We start from the raw sequence: 23,870 nt of genomic DNA on the forward strand, positions 1-23,870 counted from the left end.
CGATTGTACAGAGCTCTATATCTGATCGTATGTTACATTTGTAACATTATGTTACATTTAAAATGCAGACCATATCTGATGACTATGGTTGTCACCCATAAAGAGAAACCTTTCAGTTGAATGCATTCAGCTGTGCAACTGACTAGGTATCCCCCTGTACAGGCTAAGGGTATCAGTTGAACTGTGTATATGTTGGACAATATACAGTGCATTCGGAAAGTATTCAGACTCCTTCACTTTTCCCACATTTTGTTACAGACTTATTCTAAAATTGATTAAAATGTTTTATTTTTCCTCAATCAATCATGACAAAGCAAAAACAGTTTTAGAAATGTTTACACATTTATTACAAATAAAAACTTAAATATTACATTTACATAAGTATTCAGACCCTTTGCTCAGTACTTTCTTGAAGCACCTTTGGCAGCGATTACAGCCTTGAGTCTTCTTGGGTATGATGCTACCAGCTTGGCACACCTGTATTTGGGGAATTTCTCCCATTCTTCTCTGCAGATCCTCTTAAGCGCTGTGAAGTTGGATGGGGAGCGTTGCTGCACAGCTATTTTCAGGTCTCTCCAGAGATGTTTGATTGGGTTCAAGTCCAGGCCACTCAAGGACATTCAGAGACTTGTCCCGAAGCCACTCCTGCGTTGTCTTGGCTGTGTGCTTAGGGTTTTTGTCCTGTTGGAAAGTGAACCTTCGCCCCAGTCTAAGGTCCTGAGCACTCTGGAACAGGTTTTCATCAAGGATCTCTCTGCACGTTGCTTCGTTCATCTTTCCCTCGATTCTGACTAGTCTCCCAGTCCCTGAAAAACATCCCCACAGCATGATGCTGCTGCTACCACCATACTTCACCATAGGGATGGTATTGGCCAGGTGATGAGCGGTGCCTGGTTTCCTCCAGACGCTTGGCATTCTGGCCAAATACTTCAATCTTGGTTTCATCAGACCAGAGAATCTTGTTTCTCATGGTCAGTGTCCTTTAGGCAAATTCCAGGCAGGCTGTCATGTGCCTTTTACTGAGGAGTGGCTTCAGTCTGGCCACTCTACCATAAAGGCCTTATTGGTGGAGTGCTACAGAGATGGTTGTCCTTCTGAAAGGTTCTCCCATCTCAACAGAGGAAATCTGTCAGAGTGACCATCGGGTTCTTGGTCACCTCCCTGACCGCTCAGTTTGTCTGGGCGGCTAGCTTTAGGAAGAGTCTTGGTGGTTCCAAACTTCTTCCATTTAAGAATGATGGGAGGCCACTGTGTTCTTTTGGACCTTCCATGCTGCAGAGGTTTTTTGGTACCCTTCCCCAGATCTGTGCCTCGACACAATCCTGTCTCAGGGCTCTACGGACAATTCCTTCGACCTCATGGCTTGCACTGTCAACTGTGGGACCTTATATAGACAAGTGTGTGCCTTTCCAAATCATGTCCAATCAATTGAATTTACCACAGGTGGTTGTAAAAACAATCAAGTTGTAGAAACATCTCAAGCATGATCAATGGAAACAGGATGCACCTGAGCTGGAAAAAGTGAAGGGGTCTGAATACTTTCCAAATGCACTGTATTCTTGACTGTTATTGAATGGTTGCCATGATAACAAGAGGGGGGGGTCAGAGGTTACCTCTGGGTTTGAGGTCATCCTCCTCCGACTCTGACCCCTCTTCTTCTGCCACCGCGATGGGCACCGCCTTCAACGGGCGGTGGTGACTCACTGGTTGATGAACTGCATCCTGGGAAAATTATTTGTCGTCATTAAAAAAACGAATAAGAACATAAGTCTGTGTGCCTGTGGGAAGCCAATTAAAATATATAAACACAGAATCGGCTGCATTTCAGCTCACAAGTGTCAATGTGAACTGATCAAAATTAAACATAGTTGAGTAAAACTTTATAATAAATAAATTATTTATACACAGTACATAATGTAGTCCTTCTGAATAGTTTATGAACGCTTTCTAAATTAAAATATATTATGATGTTAGCCATAGTTGATATAGGGCCAATCCCAAATGGCTCCCTATTCCCTATATAGATCACTAATTTAGACCAGTGCCCAAATGGCACGTAAACATAGTATAGTTGAATATAGCTGAGCTGACCTTTGTGCGATGGCGTACCTGGTTGTCCATAGCTTTACAGTGGTGGGGAGTGTGTGTGGCAGACATAGCAGATACCACTGCAGGCCTCTGCTCTAGAAACACCTCCCTCTCACACACATAGCACCAGATCCTGAATGTTGTCAGGTTTACTGTCAGGTTGTGTTTCTTAGTCTAGAGGGGGGGAGATACACAGAGACACACACCCACACACAAAATAAGCTTTGAAAAACATTTTTGTTGCATGAAATGCTAGGGTGGCAGGTAGCCTAGCAGTTAGGGAGGCGAGCCAGCAACCGAAGGGCTGCAAGTTCAAATCCCGGGTCCGATGGGAAAAATCTGGCAGGAAGTGAGCTGGCAACCACATGGTTGGTGGTATTAAATCCTAAATGCTGTTGCATATGTGTCTCTCTGAGGAGGTGGAAGTCAAATTTCGGTTGAGCCAATAAAGTGATCTTGAAATGGCATCTCTCGCAACCCAAAGAAGAAAAGCTCTGAGCAGAATTCACCTGAGCGTGTAGGGTGCTGTGATCTGAAAAGGATTCTCCACAGCCAACATATGGACACTCGCTCTGAACAAAATAAAACAACTATTACATTAGTCTACTGGTAAAAAAATATATATCATGGTCCACAGAATATCTGAAACAGTAAAGAAAAGCAGACTGTTGTTTACCTGAAGACAGGCCCAGAGGTTGGGACCTCCTGCTACACATAATTGGCAGGTTCCCTTCAGAACAAAACACAAAACAATTATACAGCACCATCTCCTATGTGATTTTGTCAGACCACCAGAATGTATTGTACATTTTGTTTGACATTTTGTGGGACTTAGGGCCTTTTAGACCAGAAAAATATGTTAAGGCAAATCTAGATGACTCAAGAGTAAAAGACATGACTTTGGTCACATTGCACCCATTCCATACATATTATAGATGCTTGACACTGCGAGAGCTTGTGGATATAAGGCTATATCTGCAAAAAAGATGATTCTGAGATAATTGTCTTTAAAGTTCCGAAACCTCATTGGTTTTAATGGTGTCAGCATTTTTCATATTGTATTCTTTTGAACTTTAACAATATGAATTTGGGTATTTACAGTACAATTTCGACCAAAATGAAAATAGAACCTCATATTCCCAAGCTCGACTGGGCAAATCTCTTTAGAAATCATCATTTTCTCTCACCTTGGATTTCTGCAGAAGGTCCTCCTTGGTGACCTCCCCTATGGATTCCAGGTGGGGACAAATGTCCCCCAGGTCACTCATGTTTATTCAACTTCTTATAAAGATCTAGCTAATAATACAAACAAATATGAATCTATGACATTTTGTTTGGGCAGATAAAACAATACATTGAAGCAAGCTGACATCAGTCAGTGGCTACAACAAGTAGACACACTTCAATCAAGGGGTGTGTCTGACTGCAAGAGTAGACTATAACAAAACGTATGTCGAATTAGTCGTACTGTAGCAGGGAATGTAGCCGACAATAATGCTCGTTGGTTTAGCTAGCAAGCTAACGTTACTCTACTCACTCAACGCTTTGAAATTACTGCATTTACTAGTAACTAACTGCCTGACAACCCATCGACATTCTAGAAATGGATAATCAATTAATTCAAGATCTAACTATCGCACATCAGCCAACACAGGTACACTTTTTTTATTTTATTAAATCAATTCCTGCACTATGGTTTAGCTAGAGAGACACCGAAATCTGACAACTCTGCTGCAAACTGAAGGCCCTGTTTTTCCACGCCTAACTAGCATCAGAAATCGATGATGACATCGACGACAAATACATGAATCTCAACGAATGCTATTTACCAACACCAGGCGATGTCACAACAATATTCAGATAAGTTCATTTAAGGGGAAACGTGCGTTAAAAATAGGTAAACACCTAGCTAGCGATGGTATCCTGGCTAGCTACTGTGTCTGTTGTACGGAATAGAGATACCCCATCCCACTTGCTCCCCCGCCCAACTCACACACTGGTTTAACGTCAGTGTTGTTATGCTCCACGTCAGCAAGAACTAGCAGCTTGTTGCTTTATTTCGACTCCTTATGACACAGTTTACTGGAATACATTTGTCAATAATATCTGTTGGAAAAAGGTATCGTTATTACCACACAAATACCTGCTTGTTAACAAGGTCAAATAGGTCTGTTTCAGAATGATCCATAAGTATTACCCTGCGAATCATTACCTGAAGAAATTCAAAGACATTAACTGTCCTTTTTGTGTTGAGCGTCCAGAAACAGCTTTGCATTTCTTTTGGCACTGTCTACACGTAAAGATATTATGGCAAGACATTTGTAGTTTTATATTCTTGAAGACCTGTTTACATTTTAGTCTTATCCAGAGCAATTTACAGTAGCGAGTGCAAACATTTTACGTACTGGTCCCCCGTGTGAATCAAACCCACAACCCTGGCTTTGCAAGCGCCATACCCTACCAACTCAGCTAAGGATACACCGTAGAATGATACAAATGTGATGCCAATTTCCGTAACTATATAAACGGATAAAGATATATATTTTTCTTAACCTCAAATGTAATTGTGCTAATGGCAAAATGTAATATTCATAAATGTAAATTCACTAATAGAAAAACACTCTTCCTTGTTTTCTATTAAGAGTTTGAGCAATTCGGCCTACACCGGCCAGACTTGGAAGATGCTCTGCCAACTGTGCGCCGCACTATGGGACTCCCAATCACGGCCGGTTGTGATAGAGCCTGGAGCCGAACCAGGGTGTCTGTAGTGAAGTTTCAAGCACTGAGATGCAGTGCCTTAGACTGCTGCGCCACTCGGGAGACAAACGTTTTAAAATTGTACAAACATATACGGAAGTGGAATTATACATTCAAAATGCATATTAAGCAAAGTGCATAACCAAGCACACAGGTTTAACCCTCCTGCTGTGTTCCGAACGATCTGGACCGATGTACAAGTTTTCTCTCTGAAAAATGTAGTTCATTTAATCTGATTGTCATAAGGTTCCATGACTTTGTTCACACAGGGCATCTGAACACACAAAATACATTTTGATTTTCATTACATTTTGGGTGTATTATTTAACTTTTGTACACCTGTGGTGTTCCCGGTCAAAAATGACCTGTTATTAGAAATGAATGGGTGAGACTACAATTAGTGTATAAAATTGAGTTCGGGCACATGCCCATTCATCAGCTGGACACACTTTCTCTCCAAGACCCCCACATGCATGTGTGTTTGTGCACACACCACACACCTCCCCTTCTTGGCTTCCATGGCAATCCCAATAGAATCTTTCCCCCACGGGAACCACACCTGTTGGCATTCTCACAAACAATCGCAACATTGTTTCAATAATATATAGAACTTTTCTCGCAGCTCTTGTACAGTATATAAAGCTTTTTTGAGGCCTTGCTCACAATTCATTCTGTGGCAGCACAATGACCAAACGATATACTGTATGTGAGGCTCTTGATCATATCTTTGATCATGACACTGGTGAGGAGGAGAGAGTCCTTGTTAAACTTTGACTCAAAGTAGTCTGTGATAAATAGCACAATATGTTTCATCTGAGTATTTGTTACAGTCAAAATAATCCATACATTATACTTTTTTTTACTCAAAAACGAGTTGTATGAGCTCAGGTCAATGAGGCCTACAGGCCATAAATAGCAAATAGAAGTTCAAAACGTGTAATGTTCACAATAACTTAAGTTGATAAAAAGATCTAACGCAACATTAGGCGATAATATATGTATTATAAAATATTTATAATCAGCTATAATGGGGCGGTCATTTTGGACCGGGAACACACAATTAATTAACATTTAACGAACACAACAGGAGGGAAATAAAAAATATATATTCATGTTTTTTTTGCAATCGTCACAATACACGTAAAGTATAACGTCACGTCCGGTTTTCGGGGAAGTGGAACATAGGTCCGTCGGCGAAATGTGTCCCCTGTGTTATTATTGTTGCCAAAAGAGCAGCTGCGTACACTGTAAAGTCGTGTACACAAAGTTTGCTACCATCCTTTCGAAAACTCTACAATAATGCCGTCGGGAAAAAACTTTAGAAGGAGAAGAGAAAGCTCTTCGGATGAAGAGGAAGACGAGATAACAGCTGAAGTTAGGTAACGTTTTCAATATACCTTACATTAGTTAGCAAGCCAGCCACGACGTGTATGATGGCTAGCTTCTAACTGGCTAATGACTATTCGATTGCCAGATAGCAGTTCTTCCTGTTCTTGATATTGACATTAGTCAAATATTTTGTTTCTACTCAGATCGAAACTGGACGAAGCTAAAGAACTTCAGAGTTTACGGAAAAGACAGACTGGAGTTAGGTAGGTAAAGTTTACAGTTAAACAGCATGTTTCTGTTGTGTACCTTAGCTAATTGCACTTAGCTAGACGTGTATATCACAGCTAGCTATGCAATAATATTTTATTATCAACATTTATTTTTTTAAAGACTGAATTGGGTTTTCAGCCAAATTACAGGCTCATAACTTGGTTTGCTGCTATAAAGCCGAGGGATGCGGCTGGATAAATTGAATCATTATCTCAGTCCATGAGACATAATAGCTTTAATCATAGTTTGTTTACAGACTCAAATGAGCAAATTTATTGTGTTAAGATGGAGTAAGACAGTTACTTGCGCCTACTGAGGCATGTAAAATTTAGCATATATTCTAAAAAAGTAAACAGGCATATTATAAAATGACTTTAATAGTTGAGAAATTGTACCTTAACGAAACTGAAAAGTTATGATTAACGTTCTGTTATGTTGTACTATTCAGCGTGGCCGCATTGTTGGAGGGGGAAAAACTTCGCTTGGACGAAGGGGGTGATGTAAGTTTTTTTCCCCCCCTTGTTTACATAGTGTTATTGTTCAGTAGTTGATACAATGAATGTGTTTCTGCTTCAAACATCTTATACTAACTACATTCTTCTCAACTTTCATTGCTCAACAGAATGACCCTTTTAAATTGAAGACCGGGGGTGTTGTTGACATGAAAAAAGTAAAAGACCGGGCCAGAGACATGTAAGCTTTTATTGCTACCAGTTTGAGGCTTTTAAAGTGTGTAAGACCGTTTTTTTGTCAGTATTTATGATGTGTATGTCTCTTCTCCACCTTCAGGACCGATGACGACACAGGGGACCTTAATCTGGGCACCTCTTTCTCTGCCGAGACCAACAGACGAGATGAGGATGCCGACATGTATGTTATCAACAAACCTCTGCAAACCAAACATTTAATTCGAATTTATTAGGATCCCCATTAGCTGACGCCATACAAAAAATACATTAAACCAAAAAAAACTCAGCAAAAAAAGAAACGTCCTCTCACTGTCAACTGCGTTTATTTTCAGCAAACTTGTGTAAATATTTGTATGAACATAAGATTCAACAACTGAGACACAAACTGAACAAGTACCACAGACATGTGACTAACATAAATGGAATAATGTGTCTCTGAACAAATGGGGGGGGGGGTCAAAATCCAAAGTAACAGTCGGTATCTGGTGTGGCCACCAGCTGCATTAAGTACTGCAGTGTATCTCCTTGCTTGCAGGAAGGGTACCACATGAGGGAGGAGGATGTCTTCCCTGTAACGCACAGCGTTGAGATTGCCTGCAATGACAACAAGCTCAGTCCGATGATGCTGTGACACACCGCCCCAGACCATGACAGACCCTCCAAATCTATCCCGCTCCAGAGTACAGGCCTCGGTGTAAATCTCATTCCTTCAATGATAAATTTGAATCCGACCATCACCCCTGGTGAGACAAAGCCGCAACTCGTCAGTGAAGAGCACTTTTTGCCAGTCCTGTCTGGTCCAGCGACGGTGGGTTTATGCCCATAGGCGACGTTGTTGCCGGTGATGTCTGGTGAGGACCTGCCTTACAACAGGCCTACAAGCCCAGCCTCTCTCAGCCTACTGCGGTCAGTCTGAGCACTGATGGAGGGATTGTGCATTCCTGGTGTAACTCGGGCGGTTGTTGTTGCCCGAGTTACTTGCAATTTATTGCCCTGGCCACATCTGCAGTTCTCATGCCTCCTTGCAGCATGACTAAGGCATATTCACGCAGATGAGCGTTTTTCTTTTGGTGTTTTTCAGAGTCAGTAGAAAGGCATCTTTAGTGTCCTAAGTTTTCATAACTGTGACCTTAATTGCCTACCGTCTGTAAGCTGTTAGTGTCTTAACGACCGTTCCACAGGTGTATGTTCATTAATTGTTTATGGTTCATTGAACACGCATGGGGAAACAGTGTTTAACATTTTAGTCATTTAGCAGACGCTCTTATCCAGAGTGACTTACGGTAGTGAATGCATACATTATATACTTTTTTCCCCTCTTTTTTTTCGTACTGGTCCCCCGTGGGAATCGAACCCACAACCCTGGCGTTGCAAACACCATGCTCTACCAACTGAGCCACACAGGCTTTACAATGAAGATCTGTGGATTTTTACTAATTTATATTTGGAAGATAGGGTTCTGAAAAAGGGACATTTCATTTTTTTTGCTGAGTTTACATTATCTTAGAGAGCACAACTATTGTCTGAGATCTCACTGATGCCTCAGTTCACAATTTTGAAGTTCTATATTTTGCTGTATATTTTTAAATGTTCTCCCCCCGGCTAGGATGAAGTACATTGAGACAGAGCTGAAGAAGAAGAAGGGCTTGGTGGAAGCGGAGGAGCAGAAGGTAAAAGTGAAGAACGCTGAGGACCTCCTGTACGAGCTGCCAGAGAACATCCGAGTCAACTCGGCCAAGAAGACTGAAGAGATGTTGTCCAATCAGATGTTGAGTGGGATCCCCGAGGTTGACCTTGGCATTGAGTGAGTGGCCAGGGTATCAATGTTTCTGCAGCTGAAAAAACTCCTAGGGGAAACACTCTTAGTGTACTTAGTTTTTTTGCTCTTGTTAAATCTGTATTCATCTCTGTAGCAACTATAGCAATGTCTTGTAATCTTACCCCAACAAGTTCAGTGACTGAAAACCTTGCACAACAGGTGTGTTTGTTTAGCATATCTTGAAGCTTAGATGAAGAGCATTATTTCAGGTTTTTGTTTTTCAGTGCTAAGATAAAGAACATCATCTTCACGGAGGAGGCCAAGGCCAAGCTGCTGCAGGATCAGAGGAACAAGAAGAAGGACAACGGCACCTCCTTCGTCCCCACCAACATCGCTGTCAACTATGTCCAGCACAACCGCTGTGAGTTATGTTCATGTCATCTATGACTGATACCTGCTTCACACTACGGGGCAGACCCAACCCGCACTTTGCTGGCTTTATTTTTATTTATTTTTTATCTCCCATCGTTTCTGGAAAGAACAGTGGTGGATGCGTAACCAGACCAGTACAGCTAGGCTTGACTCAGTAGCATGACATCAAATCACGTCCACCTGTTTTACACATGCTGATCTGTCAGCCTTTAACTGTGTGAATGTCTTTTGTTCCAGTCTACCGTGAAGACGTGAACGCCCCACAGAGACACCACAACAGACACAAACCAAAGGAGCCAGAGGCCAGGCCTCTCCGTGTGGGTGACACAGAGAAACCAGGACCAGAGGGTAAGAGAAGAATCCACACAACTGCATCAACCACTACATCGCATTTAGACCACAGTACATATACAAACATATTGCTAGAGAGAAGCCACAGCTAATACTGATAGCATAACACAGTATCTCTGAGATGAAAACATTTGTATATATTTTGCTGAAATATTAGAGAATACACCTATTAGAGACGTTAACTGTCAATCTGCTCTCATGTCTCTTCCAGCTGTGGAACCAGCCAACCATCGCAAGAGGCCTAACAACGAGAAGGCCACGGATGACTACCACTACGAGAAGTTCAAAAAGATGAACCGTAGATACTGAGGATAGATTTGCCCTTTGACTGGAATTTGGATAATCTCCATTGAACATGCTTTTTAGTCTAGGGGTAGGCTTAGTTTTTTCTTTAGAAAAAAAAAAATCTATGCCCATTTGTATAAATAGCCCCTTCTGCTTTTTGTTTCCAGCTTTGTTGTTTTGTCTGGGACTCGATTGGTGTAGTGTATTCTATCAATAGCATGTGAAATGTCATACATCTGAATTATTTGATGTCATTCCATCCCTGGTTTCTACAATAAATGTTCCATGTTCTCTGACATTTTCTGTCAGAACAAAACTAGTAGTAATAGCTGACTTTTTGGATTGTTCCAGAAATCTTTTTTTGTTGTTGTTAAGATTAGAGACAGGCTTGAGTCTATAATGGTGTTTTATTCACTTGTCTAATTCTTCATGCAATTAAAAGCTTACTAACTGAAATTGCAATATTACAAAAACAATGCTACAAAAGAAATCTAAGAACATAACATCCATATACTTGCATGACATGCAGTCTTATGGTCATACATTTAGAACATTTTCAACCAAAAGAAAGAACTTGGCATCAGTAATGCGCCATGTTTCTGCCACTGGGGTAACTCAAATGTCTTTCAAACTAAATCTCAAGTGTATGTAATGGGGATATTAGACAGACAGGGCAAAAACAAATCTTGGTTACATTTTCGGGAGACACAGTTTTAAAGTTGTTTGGGCCAGCTAATAGTCTTTACACTAGTTGCATTAGGCATTATTTCTAATCTTGTCAAAACAAAAAAACATACTCTATCCATTTGGTCGGATACCTTGCTACAGGGCTTACAGCATTTATAAACTAATCGGAGAAGCAACCTGAGATGGATTACCATTATTGATTGAATAAAGTATGAGTGATATTGGTGCAGTTGGAGTGTAACGTTAGCTTATCAACAATGTTCATCATACTATCAATGCTTCATACTGTTCCCTAGTAATCTTAAAGTATACAGAGGAATACCATTGAGAAACATTAAAGGTCTTCGGTTCAGTTTTGCTTGCCCCCCATTTCCACCAGACACACTGACAGTGGAAGACTTGTCATACTGTACATGGATAGACTATGATACATTAACACTAATCTACGTACCACTGTAATAATCTGAGTGACACAGTGTTGGAGGGAGAGGTCCATTCTACATCCATATGTGGTCTGCTCCAGTGCTTTAGGGCTTGTCTGCCGCGGCGGTGGTCCCGTGTCCGTTGAGGTGGTGTTTGGGGGTGGTCTCCTGGGAGGCAGGTCCGTCTGTGTCCTCCTCGACCCCCTGGGCTGACCCGGAGGTGGCGCCCCCGTCCGGGGACGCCCAACTGTCCCAACGCCAGTAGGCCTCACACAGGGGCAGGTCGGTACTGTCCCACTGACCGTAGCTTTACCAGAACAAAAACCATAGAGGGGCATAGAATCAGCAAAGCACAGAGAAGAGAGGTGTGTGTCTGACATCTGGTAGAGTACAGACACACACCTGCATTAAAGAGACAGACACAGGAATGATGCACACGAAATGCAGGAAACAGCAGTATGAAGTACAAGCTTAAGCTCTAAAAGGATTCCAGAGGAATGTTAGCTAGGTCTAGTGTCTGGTGCTGTGATCATTTCCCTAAATAAATGTGTCTGTAGTCTTTCATTCCTCTCCGTCTTCGCTATTAACAGCTGCAATGCAGTCTTAAAGACGGTAAACTGGACACATTCATTGCTTGTTTTGTTTCCATTTCCAAATGCATCACAATCAATGAAACATGACCTGGAGCAAAGGGTCAATGAGTAGGTGAAAAATCTGTCGATGTGCCCTTGAGCAAGGCATGTAACCCTAATTGCGTCTGCTAAATGCCTCAAATGTAAACGTAGAGCTGGGTCATCTGTAACTGACTGTTAGATACACTAGTTGTTGTTATTAGAGTTGTTGCGATACAAGTAATATGATACTCCGAGGTATCGTGGGAAGGAATCAAAATGAAACATGAGGCGTACTGAATTTCCTGAGGAAAACAGTCCTAATGTCAGAAACCAGCAGCCTGATGTCACCCAGAATCCCATGTTTCTTTTCCAAGCTATAGCACACCATATGTTACATACAGTAGGTTTTTAAAGGACCAAGGAGTTTAGTCTGCTTTGTGTTTTCCTTTTTGCCAAGGAAAATCAAGTATCGTAGTACTTGTGACAACCCTAGTTTGTATCACCTAGCTGTGTAATCTTACTCTCAGAAGTGCATTAGGTCCTGATGCAGGGCAAAGAACAGGAAATGCACAGGCAGAGAAAAGAGGGAATACAACACCTTGCAGCCGAAAAGCAGCATCTAGAGACAGCTAGATTTCTCACAGTTAAATAAATTAGACAGAGATTTACATTGTTTTGTCTCTAGTTTATTTTTCAGTGTTTATAAAGATAAAAGACTGGGTCTATGCCAATGATTATATATATATATATATATATATATATATATATATATATATATATACACACACACACACACACACACACACACACACACACACACACACACACACACACAATATGACCAATAGAGGGCGTTGTGTTGAAGCCACCGTGCCTCCATCTTGATACTGCCCCCACCAGTGTTAAAAATGGAATAGAAATGCATTTATTAATGTCTACATTCGTTTTTGCCTCATTTATTCTATTACAGATACCTTAATGCATACTTTTACATTATATTATGTGAGCTATTTTTTCCTTACAAAGTATAATTTTGGGAGATTACTAATGTTACTGTCGCCACTACAACAACAAAAACACGTAAATACATGTAATTTTGTCCTTGAAACATTTAATTTAAATACTTTAGAATTCCATGAATTCCTATGGAGGACTGCTCCTATTGGGGAGTGCCAACATGGCCGACCAGTGGCTTCAAAGCCTCTCAATGGTCAATAGATTGCATCAGCAATCCAGGGTTTCTATACATCATTGGTCTATGCAGGTGACTGACACAGACTAAATACATATTGCCATAGTTGATATGTGTGCAACAGTGCAATTTTTGTGAACACAGTTTGCACGGTTACTGGCTTGGTCAATTGTCTGGGAACGGAATCATACAGATACAACACTGGATTCTGTTCAATGCGAAGTTTCTGGAACCCTCATAGAGATTAGATTTGTCTAGCACTTTCCAGTCTAAAACCATTCTATAGAAAATAAACAACACAAATGCCTGGTGTGTTGGTTAATGGACCTATACAGCCACCATTTATAATTAGGGTTATAAAGACATAATACTTTTGCTTGTAGAAATGATCTTCCAGTGATTTTGTGATTGTAGCATAGTTTTTGTTTTTCATTAGATTCCAAGTATTTTGCAATGAAAGCATTTTTAACATGTTTTTTCTTACATTTCCCTTCCTGAGCAGGTTGCTCTGAGTTAACACAAATCTTTAAATTCCATGACTGAATAGTTTACTAAAGGATCTTATCCACATTTCAGCACACAACTACATCCACTCACCAGTCCACAAATACTGACTGTAAAGCTTTACAATGTGTTACCTAGATACCTATAAACGGTATACAGTTGAAGTCGGAAGTTTACATACAGCTTAGCCAAATACATTTCAACTCAGTTTTTCACAATTCCTGACATTTAATCCTAGTAAAAATTCCCTGTCTTAGGTCAGTTAGGATCACCACTTTATTTTAAGAATGTGAAATGTCAGAATAATAGTAGAGAGAATGATTTATTTCAGCTTTTTTTTTCTTTCATTATATTCCCAGTGGGTCAGAAGTTTACATACACTCAATTAGTATTTGGTTGCATTGCCTTTAAATTGCTTAACTTGGGTGAACGTTTCAGGTAGCCTTCCACAAGCTTCCCACAATAAGTTGGGTTAATTGTGGGCCATTCCTCCTGACTGAGCTGGTGGTCTTCCCTGTGGCTCAGTTGGTAGAGCATGGTCTTTGCAACACCAGCATGGTGTATGCAACGCCAGGGTTGTGGGTTCGATTCCCACGGGGGGCCAGTACAACAACAAAAAATGCATGAAATGTATGCATTCACTACTGTAAGTTGCTCTGGATAAGAGCGTCTGCTAAATTACTAAAATGTAAATGTAACTGAGTCAGGTTTGTAGGCCTCCTTGCTTTTTCAGTTCTACCCACAAATTTTCTATAGGATTGTTGTCAGGGCTTTGTGATGGCCACTCCAATACCTTGACTTTGTTGTCCTTAAGCCATTTTTCCACAACTTCGGAAGTATGCTTGGGGTCATTGTCCATTTGGAAGACCCATTTGCAACCAAGCTTTAACCCATTTGCAACCAAGCTTCAATATAGCCACATCATTTTCCTACCTCTGTGAAGTGCACCAGTCCTTCCTGCAGCAAAGCACCCCCACAACATGATGCTGCCACCCTCGTGCTTCACGGTTGGGATGGTGTTCTTCGGCTTGCAAGCATCCCCCTTTATCCTCCAAACATAACGATGGTCATTATGGCCAAACAGTTCTATTTTTGTTTCATCAGACCAGAGGACATTTCTCCAAAAAGTACGATCTTTGTCCCCATGTGCAGTTGCAAACCGTAGTCTGGCTTTTTTATGGCGGTTTTGGAGCAGTGGCTTCTTCTTTGCTGAGCGGCCTTTCAGGTTATGTCGATATAGGACTCGTTTTACTGTGGATATAGATACTTTTGTACCTGTTTCCTCTAGCATCTTCACAAGGTCCTTTGCTGTTGTTCTGGGATTGATTTGCACATTTCGCACCAAAGTACGTTCATCTCTAGGAGACAGAACGCGTCTTGAGCGGTGTGACGGCTGCGTGGTCCCATGGTGTTTATGGTACCTTCAGGCGTTTGGAAATTGCTCCCAAGGATGAACCAGACTTGTGGAGGTCTACAATTGTTTTTCTGAGGTCTTGGCTGATTTCTTTTGATTTTCCCATGATGTCAAGCAAAGAGTCACTGAGTTTGAAGGTAGGCCTTGAAATACATCCACAGGTACACCTCCAATTGACTCAAACGATGTCAATTGGCCTATCAGAAGCTTCTAAAGCCATGACCATTTTCTGGAATTTTCCAAGCTGTTTCAAGGCACAGTCATAGTGTATGTACACTTCTGACCCACTGGAATTGTGATACAGTGAATTATAAGTGAAATAATCTGTCTGTAAACAATTGTTGGAAAAATTACTTGTGTCATGCACAACGTAGATGTCCTAACCCACTTGTCAAAACTATAGTTTGTTAACAAGAAATGTGTGGAGTGGTTGAAAAACGAGTTTTAATGACTCCAACCTAAGTGTATGTAAACTTCCGACTTCAACTGTATGTTCTCTCAGTCATCAGCCTATTACAAACAACTGAGGAAGACTATAGCAACTAGATACACTACATGACCAACAGCATGTGGACACCTGCTCGTTGAACATCTCATTCCAAAATCATGGGCATTAATATGGAGTTGGTCCCCCTTTGCTGCTATAACAGCTTCCACTCTGCTGGGAGGCTTTCCACTAGATGTTGGAACATTGCTGCGGGGACTTGCTTCCATTCAGCCACAAGAGCATTACTGAACTCGGGCACTGATGTTGGGTGATTAGGCTTGGCTCGCAGTCAGCATTTCAATTAATCCCAAAGGGGTTTGATTGGGTTGAGGTCAGGGCTTTGTGCAGGCCAGTCAAGTTCTTCCACACCAATCTCAACAAACCATTTCTGTAAGGACCTCGCTTTGTGCACGGGTGCTTTGAGATGCTGAAACAGGAAAGGGCCTTCCCCAAACTGTTGCCACAAAATTGGAATCATAGAATTGTCTAGAATGTCATTATATGCTGTAGCATTAACCTGTTAGGGCTAACCTGTTATTTATAACAGGTTAACCTGTTATTTCCCTCCACTGGAACTAAGGGGCCTACCCCGAACCATGAAAAACAGCCCCAGACCATTATTCCTCCTCAACCAAACTTTACAGTTGGCACTATGCATTTGGGCATGTAGCGTTCTCCTGTCATCCACCAAACCCAGATTAATTCGTCGGACTGCCAAATGGTGAAGCATGATTCATCACTCCAGAGAACGCATTCCCAATGCTCCAGACTCCAATGGCGGCAAACTTTACAGCACTCCTGCCGACGCTTGGCATTGCGCATGGTGATCTAAGGCTTGTGTGCGGTTGCTCGGCCATGGAAACCTATTTCATGAAGCTCCCGACAAAGATTTATTGTGCTGATGTTGCTTCCAGAGGCAGTTTGGAACTCGGTAGTGAGTGTTGCAAACGAGGACAGACGCGCTACGCACTTCATCATTCTGCAGTCCCGTTCTGTGAGCTTGTGTGGCTACCACTTCGCGGCTGAGCCGTTGTTGATCCTAGACGTTTCCACTTCACAATAACAGCACGTACAGTTGACTGGTGCAGCTCTAGCAGGGCAGAAATTTAACAAACTAACATGTTGGAAAGTTGGAATCCTATGGCGGTGCCACGTTGGAAGTCACTGAGCTCGAGTAAAGCCATTCTACTGTCAATGTTTGTCTATGGAGATTGCATGGCGGTGTGCTCGATGTTATAAACCTGTCAGCAACAGGTGAGTCTGAAATAGCAGAATCCACAAATTTGAAGGGGTGTCCACATACTTTTGTATATATAGTGTACACTAGAACCACACTTATGATTGGGTATAACATTTACCATGTTGAGACCTACAATCTACCAACATGAGGATATCAAAAAAAACTTCCAGAGGCATTACAAACAAGGCACTTCATTTAATTTTCAACCAAATGAGATTAGATTTCTCATGGTGAATGTACTGCAAAATAACTTTGCCCATAGATCAACCATCTATTTTGCTTATAAAACCAGCATTTGGATATTCTATTGAAGTTGACGCAATATACAGAGACACTAAAGGACTAATGGCGATGACTGAGGTGGTGGGGTAAGATCAACCCTTCATAAGGCACGATGGTGAGGGGGAATAGGGGCTATAAGTCATGATAGAGTGGACCAACCGAACCTTGACTGTGCAGTATGAGCCTACTTGTACCTGGAGGAGTAATATTCTTCCTCTAGCTCGTACAGGTCGATGGCGATCTCGTCACGGAGCGAGGTGAGCTTCTTGTCACATTCCTCCTGCAGCGAGCGCAGCTGCTGGTTCTGCAGGCTGATGGCCTCGTTTACTGATGGGAAGTCGTTGAGGATCAGGAACTGTTTCAGGTCCGACACGAGCTTCATCAGGGACTCGCCCGCACGCACCTTCAGACACAACAACAAACCACTGGGATTATCATTGGTGCTTTGCCTTGTAACATGTACTCAATTCAGGGTCATGTTCATTATGCACCAAATGGGGAAGAAACAGACTGAAACAGGGTGGGACTGCCTGAAACTGTTCAATAAGAAACAGTTTTCTGTTCCAAAATGTTTTCCATTGCAGGCCCAAATGAACATGACCCAGGTTGAATTCCAACTCAACCATTTACTTCCCTAAGCAAGAGGTTTAAAGTTGAAGGAAAGCTCTACTAGTCTCGAGGGAGTCTGGCTGGCATGTACTTACAATGTTGGCTGCTCTGACGTGCATCTCATAGTGGTCCTGCTCAGCCTGTGTAGCCCGAGAGACTTGCGTCTCGTCCTCTACCTGGAGCAAAACAACACAACACATTTTGGTTGAACAGTAGAGATAGAATTACTTTATGGGTTAAACCGTCATTCTTTCAGTAAAAAAAAACCATTAGGAAAAAACTCCTTTGTCTGTTTCTCTCTCTCTCTCACACAGAGAAACACACACTGTCAAACACTCGACACACACACACACACACACACACACACACACACACACACACACACACACACACACACACACACACACACACACACACACACACACACACACACACACACACACACACACACACACACACACACACACACACACACACACACACACACACACACACACACACAAAATACCGTAATGTTACAGCTACCTTTGCGGTTTTTATGATTTCCGTGAGGTTATCTAGAATGGACCTGATATCATCCTTCAGTCTTTTGTTGTAGTTCTGAAGAAGACTCTCCTTGCTTTGAGGGAGCGCTCTTTGATTGGCCATCGTATTCAGGATTGTAAACCAACCCCTAAAAGCAAATAAAAGGAGATACACAACATTCAAAATACGCCCACGTTATACTGTAGTTAGCCAGCAAAATAAAACGGCATTGCATTGCTAGAGCGCATCATCAAATGCAATGTCTTGACTTCTTCATCTTCTTTGGGATTGGGTTGGCGGATCACATTCCAACTTTTAGGTGCATACACTGCTACCTATTGTACCGGAGTGTGAGGATAGTCACAACCTGCCTACATTAAATTACGGCAATACAAAATTGGGGGGAATTAAAATGAACCTGCCAACTATTAGCCCCCACAAAAAAAACACTACCTAATTCCACTATTTAACCCTATCTAACCCTTCTCCAGACCAATGGTCTGGGAGGACAGAACACTACCACTCAATATCCCCTGCAACTCTTCTGCAGTAAAACCTTGCAATCAAATCAAATTGTATTGGTCACATACACATATTTAGCAGAAGTTATTGCGGGTGTAGCAAAATGCCTGTGTTCCTAGATCCAACAGTCCCAAGTACTTCTCTGCAGCTGTTTTTTTGTGGCTTAAGTTCCATTTCTGCAGTACAGTTGACAACCATGGCTATGACTACTAAAAAACCCACCTTACTGAAGCACATATTATTCCCATACCTCTCTATTGGTCTCTGCCTACTCACAGGAATCCTCTCAGAATCCCTCACCCTGTACCCATCTTCCTCTACCACTCTCTTCATTGCTTCAGCATACAACACTTTCTGTACTACTCTAAACCTGGCAACCTCAACATGCCTTTCTCTCACAGGACACCTCCAATCTCCAGCGCCATAGGCCAATGTCTTTTTCCGCTTGACAGTGGAGTGGCATTCATGGATGCCAAGAGAAGCCAGGCTTCCCCAAAAAAATACAAAGAAAAAAATATACAATTATTTGTCTTTTGTCTCTGTGTTTCATAATTTCCCTTCAATTCGCAAGAGGCTGAATGTACTGTATCTCACCAGAGAAAACAAAACAGTGCCCCTGTCTGGCCAGTAGCATTCAATGCAAGGGAAGCCAGCGAGCATTTGGCCTCCCTTAATTAAAAAAAGACAAAATAATAGCCAATCAGCATTGACCTAAACTGAGTATAGTCCTGGTGCACCCAAAATAAAGGGTCAAGGGAAGCCCATTTGGATTCCACGTCACTGCTATCAATTCGCGTCTACCAGTAGTGTTTTTGTCTTCCAGTGGCTAGCTAGCTAAAATGGTCCCTTTCCTATATTAGGCATGGACGGAGATAGGGATTTGATTCTGATCCAACCATTAATTCATACATTGTTGTGCCCCTAGCCTGTGAGGATAGAAGGCGAATGTTAACGTTTCACATGAACGTAAGTCAGGCAAGCGAGCTAGCATTTTAGCCAGGTAACCTAAGACAACCAAAAATAAATGCCTGTACTGTATGACAGCGTGATAGACAGTTAAGTCAACATGAAAGAGCGGAGGATGACATAAGCTTTCTCTACAAGTAGTGTGAGTCAACATTTTTTTCTACTTGCACGAATGCGTTTGTAACATGCAATATGCTTTGTGGACTTCACCGGACAGAGGTTGCGCTCCGGTTTTGTGATAAAGGTGTAGTTGAATTTACTCTGCCACTGTGTGTTCTTATTGTCTCGGCCTTTAGGCCTGTATATCACGGGTGCAAGGCATATTAACTAACAGGATTTTTAGAGCAAACAACGCAATTATCACAACGCTTAGGTGGTAATAAGGTTTTTTTCTGGCTCCGCCAGTGATTTTACCCACGCACCCACTGCTACTTGCAGAAATGAAGAGAAATCGATTAACTCAACCACAAATCGTTAATACTGAGGTCTTATATTTGTGCATGGTATATACAGTTCTATATCAATTATAAAACATCACGTACCTCCTAATACATTGTTGAAAAGTATTATTTATGAAAATAGAAAGGTGCACATCCCGTTCAAAATCACCACTGCCGTCGATTGTTTCTGACGTCACATGAAGGTCTCGCGGTACTTAAATTACCCACAATCCATGGATCTTCCTTTCTGTCTGATCCAACATGGTGAGTGTACTGGTATTTTATTTCGGGGGAAAATCTAGATGTTTTCATCCCTCATCATCTTCTTTCTAAAGCTGTGATATCTGCTAAAAGTTCTAGTAATATGGTATACATAACACAAGCACCAATTTTAGCTTTGTATGGTGTGGTATTATTTAGCTGTTTTATCGGGTAACTCATGAATTGGCAGTGATATTGCCGGTGAAGTTATCCACACGGGACCTCCTAGTAAAGCATTTTAATGTATTTAGAGTCCGACTGTGCGGCTGAAATGTAGTGTATGCACGTATAAATCCCTTCACACTTGTGGCGGGTAGTGTACATGGTAAAAGACTAGATGGACAACCAAGTAGGCCTAACCTCGCTTCAGCCTGTTTTACTAACTACGGTGCCCTCTGCCTGCGCAGTCAATTCGCACAGACAAGGGGATACTGGCCTTGTCTGTAGATGTGTAACGTTACATAAAATTGTCAAATGCCTTTTTAGATAGTTAACGAGTGATGTAGTTAGTTGGCTAACTTGGCTGGCTAGGTAGCCATAACTAACCTTACCTCGCAGTAAAATGTGTGTTGGTTAACCAACTTACATGTCACGATGTGTAGCTTCTATTTAACTTTTCGTTATAACCACGGAAGTCTTTATTTCTGGCTTTTGCTGATACTTTGAATTTCTTCAACTGAATCATCTATGTGGATTAAAAACAAACCTCAACCCTGAACTAAAGCCACATTATTGTTTAAATGTCTTTGAACAAACTCATGTATGTTGACCAGTCTACTTTTTCCAACAGCCTAAAGGCAAGAAGTCTAAGGGGAAGAAGGTGGCACCAGCCCCTTCTGTGGCCAAAAAGCATGAGGCCAAGAAAGTGGTCAACCCCCTGTTTGAGAAGAGGCCAAAGAACTATGGCATTGGTGAGTAAAGTGAACCTTCTGGGATTTGATTTCTAGTAACTGTCTTGCCTGTGCAGATGATGTAAATAATATTTGCTATCTTAACAACAATGCAGACAACCCACCAAGATCGCTGATGCACTTGTTCCATGACTATAGTGGCTTTTGACTTTTCTGATTACGCGGTACTGATTGGATGCACTAATGCCCATGTTTGTTCATAGGTCAGGACATCCAGCCAAAGCGTGATTTGACACGCTTTGTGAAATGGCCCCGCTACATCCGCCTGCAGAGGCAGCGCTCCATCCTGTACAAGCGTCTGAAGGTCCCCCCAGCGATCAACCAGTTCACCCAGGCACTAGACCGCCAGACTGGTAATTCTCAGTGCATGCGTTTATCAGTTCTGCTGTGTTTATTCGTGTATTGTTTGTGTGGGTAATTTTTTTTCTGGGTCTTGAATATGAATTATTTTGTGGGGTATTTTGCAGATGTGAATTATATTTGCTATCTGAACAGCAATCTAACTTTAGACATTTTGAGTTGCAGGTCATGTTTTGTGCTATGTCCCAGAGTCAGTTAATGTACTGGTTTTCTATTTCCCTCACAGCCACACAGCTGTTCAAGCTGGCCCACAAGTACAGGCCGGAGACCAAGCAGGAGAAGAAGCAGAGGCTGCTGGCTCGTGCTGAACAGAAGGCCGCTGGAAAGGGAGACACCCCAACAAAGAGGCCACCTGTTCTCCGTGCAGGTGAGGCAGGCATTGAGGTCTTTTTTTGAAGAAAATAAATTATACATACTTTGGCGTTGATGCAATGATGTTTGAATTTCTTAACCTGAAACAATCATGTAGTTTTATTGAGCTTTTTAACCCTGAGCATAGGCCATGAATTGTTTGACTATTTCAACAACTCAAGGTTGAATGTGGGTTAGATATCAATGTTGAATTCTCCCATAGGTGTGAACACCGTCACCACTCTGGTGGAAAGCAAGAAGGCCCAGCTGGTGGTCATTGCCCACGATGTGGACCCTATTGAGGTAAGACAACTCAACTTTGTGGGCTTGTTTCTTGCTGTATGGGTTAGCTTTCGCAGGCTGTTAATACTCGTGGGCATATGTGGTCATTTGCAATGATGCTTGAATTTCTTCACCTGAATCCTCTATGTGGATCAAAACATACGAGCTTTTTAATTCTGAGCTAAGACCGCTGCCCTGTATTGTAGTTGAGAAGAGAAGGCACAGCCAGAAATGTGTTGTCCATAGATATTGATACACTTTTCTTGTCTCCTCTGTAGCTGGTGGTCTTCCTGCCTGCTCTGTGTCGCAAGATGGGTGTCCCTTACTGCATTGTCAAGGGCAAGGCCAGGCTGGGAAGACTGGTGCACAGAAAGACCTGTACCTCAGTTGCCTTCACACAGACAAACCCGTGAGTAACAAGTGGCAAAGCCAAACACATGCACTGAGGTCTACCTCTAGTAAGTTGAGCTTGTGCTCTTTTTAAATCTGAAATCCTTTTGGCGATGATGTATGAATTTCTTCAACTGAACAACCGTGTGGCTTTATGAGCTTTTTAACCCTGAGCCAAAGGTTTACGTGCAGTTCACCTGGATGTCAATTGTACTTTGGCAATGCACTGATGACATGTTCCTACTTTTTCAGTGAAGACAAAGGTTCCCTTGCCAAGCTGGTGGAAGCCATCAAGACTAACTACAATGACCGATATGAGGAGGTGAGTGGCCAGTCTGATCAGCTACTGTTTTGTCAATATTGACTAGTAGTCAAGCCAAAGTTTCTGGGTCCTGAAGATGGCTGGATTATCTTGTGGGTTCATTTTTGGCTTTTGCAGATGGGAATGAATATTTGCTGTCTTAACAGGAACGCTGACACCCGCCAAGAAATCTGATGCAATTTGCTTAAAATACCCTTTACCCCTACACTTACCATGTATTTAACTTGAGGGGGATCTAGCTTAAAGCACATGAGTCACCACATTGCCTCTGTCTTTCACTTTGTCTCCCTGAACTGACTTAATTAAACCTAGCCCACCCCACTGAATTAACTCATGACAATATGCTTCCTCTTCTAGATCCGTCGTCACTGGGGAGGTGGTATCATGGGTCCAAAGTCCACAGCCCGTATTGCCAAGCTGGAGAAGGCTAAGGCCAAGGAACTGGCCACCAAGCTCGGATAAACTGTTTGATATCAAAATAAATAACTGTCAAGAAATATGCTCTTGTCTTTTGTCCAATGAGAGAACCCTTAAATGTTATGCATGTTAACCTTAAATGGATATTGTGCTGATCATATCAGTTTCAAATATCAATGCCAGTCAAAGGTAGTGGCACATTTTGTATGTGTATTGAATCTATAAAATAAAAGATTTCATACACCATTGGTGCCAATCGTGTTTAACATATTGGTATGATTTCTGACACTGGGAGAATTACAGGACAAAAAGTGAAACTGACTACTGGTGCTCCTCGGTGTATTACACTTGCTGACCTAAGGCCACTGTTGGAGGTGCAACAGGTGGCATTACCCAGCAGAAACATTGTAGTGTGCTTTACCTGAAATGGCACAGCTCAGGCCTGAACTTATTTAAACTGCCCAATCATGACAACTGGCTACATTTGGCTATTTTATTACAATACTTCAAAAGCACAACAATCCTACTTACAAAAGAAATGCAATTTCATTGATTTGAGTAAGAGAATCAGTCAACAAATTCATTAGGCCCATTATGGATTTCACATGACTAGGAATGCAGATAGTCTTACACAAATTTTGTGAAAAATGGGCCTCAAGGTATTTTTGTGCATTCAAATTGCCATCTAATGTACTTCATTGTCATGCCCATA

The 23,870-nt window shown here is 41.8% G+C and overlaps 4 protein-coding genes and 4 non-coding genes across 17 annotated transcripts in view; 6 read left to right on the forward strand and 2 right to left on the reverse strand.

The window, feature by feature from the left end:
* Window positions 1-4,083, reverse strand: part of usp20 (ubiquitin specific peptidase 20) — a 69,860-nt gene extending 65,777 nt beyond the window's left edge. For 4 of the 9 annotated variants that reach the window (XM_082956135.1, XM_082956126.1, XM_082956128.1 and 1 more), the window contains exons 1-5: window positions 3,276-4,066; window positions 2,765-2,818; window positions 2,598-2,660; window positions 2,092-2,262; window positions 1,614-1,722 (exon numbers count right to left, since the gene is read on the reverse strand). In XM_082956135.1, the coding sequence (XP_082812261.1) occupies window positions 1,614-1,722; window positions 2,092-2,262; window positions 2,598-2,660; window positions 2,765-2,818; window positions 3,276-3,356 (478 nt within the window). In that variant the 5' untranslated portion in view covers window positions 3,357-4,066. Of the gene's footprint in view, window positions 1-1,613; window positions 1,723-2,091; window positions 2,263-2,597; window positions 2,661-2,764; window positions 2,819-3,275 lie in introns of all 9 variants that reach the window. The other 5 variants (XM_082956136.1, XM_082956133.1, XM_082956130.1 and 2 more) reach the window with 4 other exon arrangements.
* A 1,971-nt stretch (window positions 4,084-6,054) lies between these two features.
* Window positions 6,055-10,413, forward strand: c01h9orf78 (chromosome 01 C9orf78 homolog). Its single transcript, NM_001146500.2, is given in 9 exon segments — window positions 6,055-6,224; window positions 6,378-6,437; window positions 6,893-6,944; window positions 7,067-7,137; window positions 7,234-7,314; window positions 8,740-8,937; window positions 9,177-9,313; window positions 9,562-9,672; window positions 9,887-10,413. Coding segments are annotated over 9 exon segments (888 nt in total). The 5' UTR covers window positions 6,055-6,144; the 3' UTR covers window positions 9,985-10,413.
* med22 (mediator complex subunit 22) lies at window positions 10,349-20,064 on the reverse strand. 2 transcript variants are annotated; one of them, XM_014141591.3, is made up of 5 exons: window positions 19,967-20,064; window positions 17,937-18,084; window positions 17,507-17,587; window positions 16,997-17,205; window positions 10,349-11,376 (listed from the first exon to the last, which is right to left on the reverse strand). In XM_014141591.3, the coding sequence occupies exons 2-5, from the start codon at window positions 18,057-18,059 to the stop codon at window positions 11,175-11,177; spliced, it is 615 nt and encodes a 204-aa protein (XP_013997066.1). In that variant the 5' UTR covers window positions 18,060-18,084; window positions 19,967-20,064; the 3' UTR covers window positions 10,349-11,174. The 2 variants fall into 2 exon arrangements, with proteins under 2 accessions (XP_013997066.1, XP_013997075.1); XM_014141600.3 differs by lacking the exon at window positions 10,349-11,376 and having other exon boundaries at window positions 16,701-17,205.
* Window positions 20,065-20,117: 53 nt separating this feature from the next.
* rpl7a (ribosomal protein L7a) lies at window positions 20,118-23,403 on the forward strand. Its single transcript, NM_001140756.1, has 8 exons — window positions 20,118-20,128; window positions 20,916-21,036; window positions 21,240-21,389; window positions 21,623-21,763; window positions 21,971-22,050; window positions 22,308-22,438; window positions 22,672-22,741; window positions 23,099-23,403. The coding sequence occupies exons 1-8, from the start codon at window positions 20,126-20,128 to the stop codon at window positions 23,201-23,203; spliced, it is 801 nt and encodes a 266-aa protein (NP_001134228.1). The 5' UTR covers window positions 20,118-20,125; the 3' UTR covers window positions 23,204-23,403.
* On the forward strand, window positions 21,088-21,156 carry LOC123726806 (small nucleolar RNA SNORD24). Its single transcript, XR_006758957.1, has one exon. It is a non-coding gene; the product is annotated as a small nucleolar RNA SNORD24 (small nucleolar RNA).
* LOC123726795 (small nucleolar RNA SNORD36) lies at window positions 21,823-21,894 on the forward strand. Its single transcript, XR_006758942.1, has one exon. It is a non-coding gene; the product is annotated as a small nucleolar RNA SNORD36 (small nucleolar RNA).
* Window positions 22,138-22,214, forward strand: LOC123726793 (small nucleolar RNA SNORD36). The gene has a single exon (XR_006758938.1). It is a non-coding gene; the product is annotated as a small nucleolar RNA SNORD36 (small nucleolar RNA).
* LOC123726796 (small nucleolar RNA SNORD36) lies at window positions 22,528-22,597 on the forward strand. The gene has a single exon (XR_006758943.1). It is a non-coding gene; the product is annotated as a small nucleolar RNA SNORD36 (small nucleolar RNA).
* Window positions 23,404-23,870: the final 467 nt, after the last annotated feature.

The sequence above is a fragment of the Salmo salar genome, chromosome 01 (assembly GCF_965601325.2).
Source record: "Salmo salar chromosome 01, fSalSal1, whole genome shotgun sequence".
Taxonomy (NCBI): Eukaryota; Metazoa; Chordata; class Actinopteri; order Salmoniformes; family Salmonidae; genus Salmo; species Salmo salar.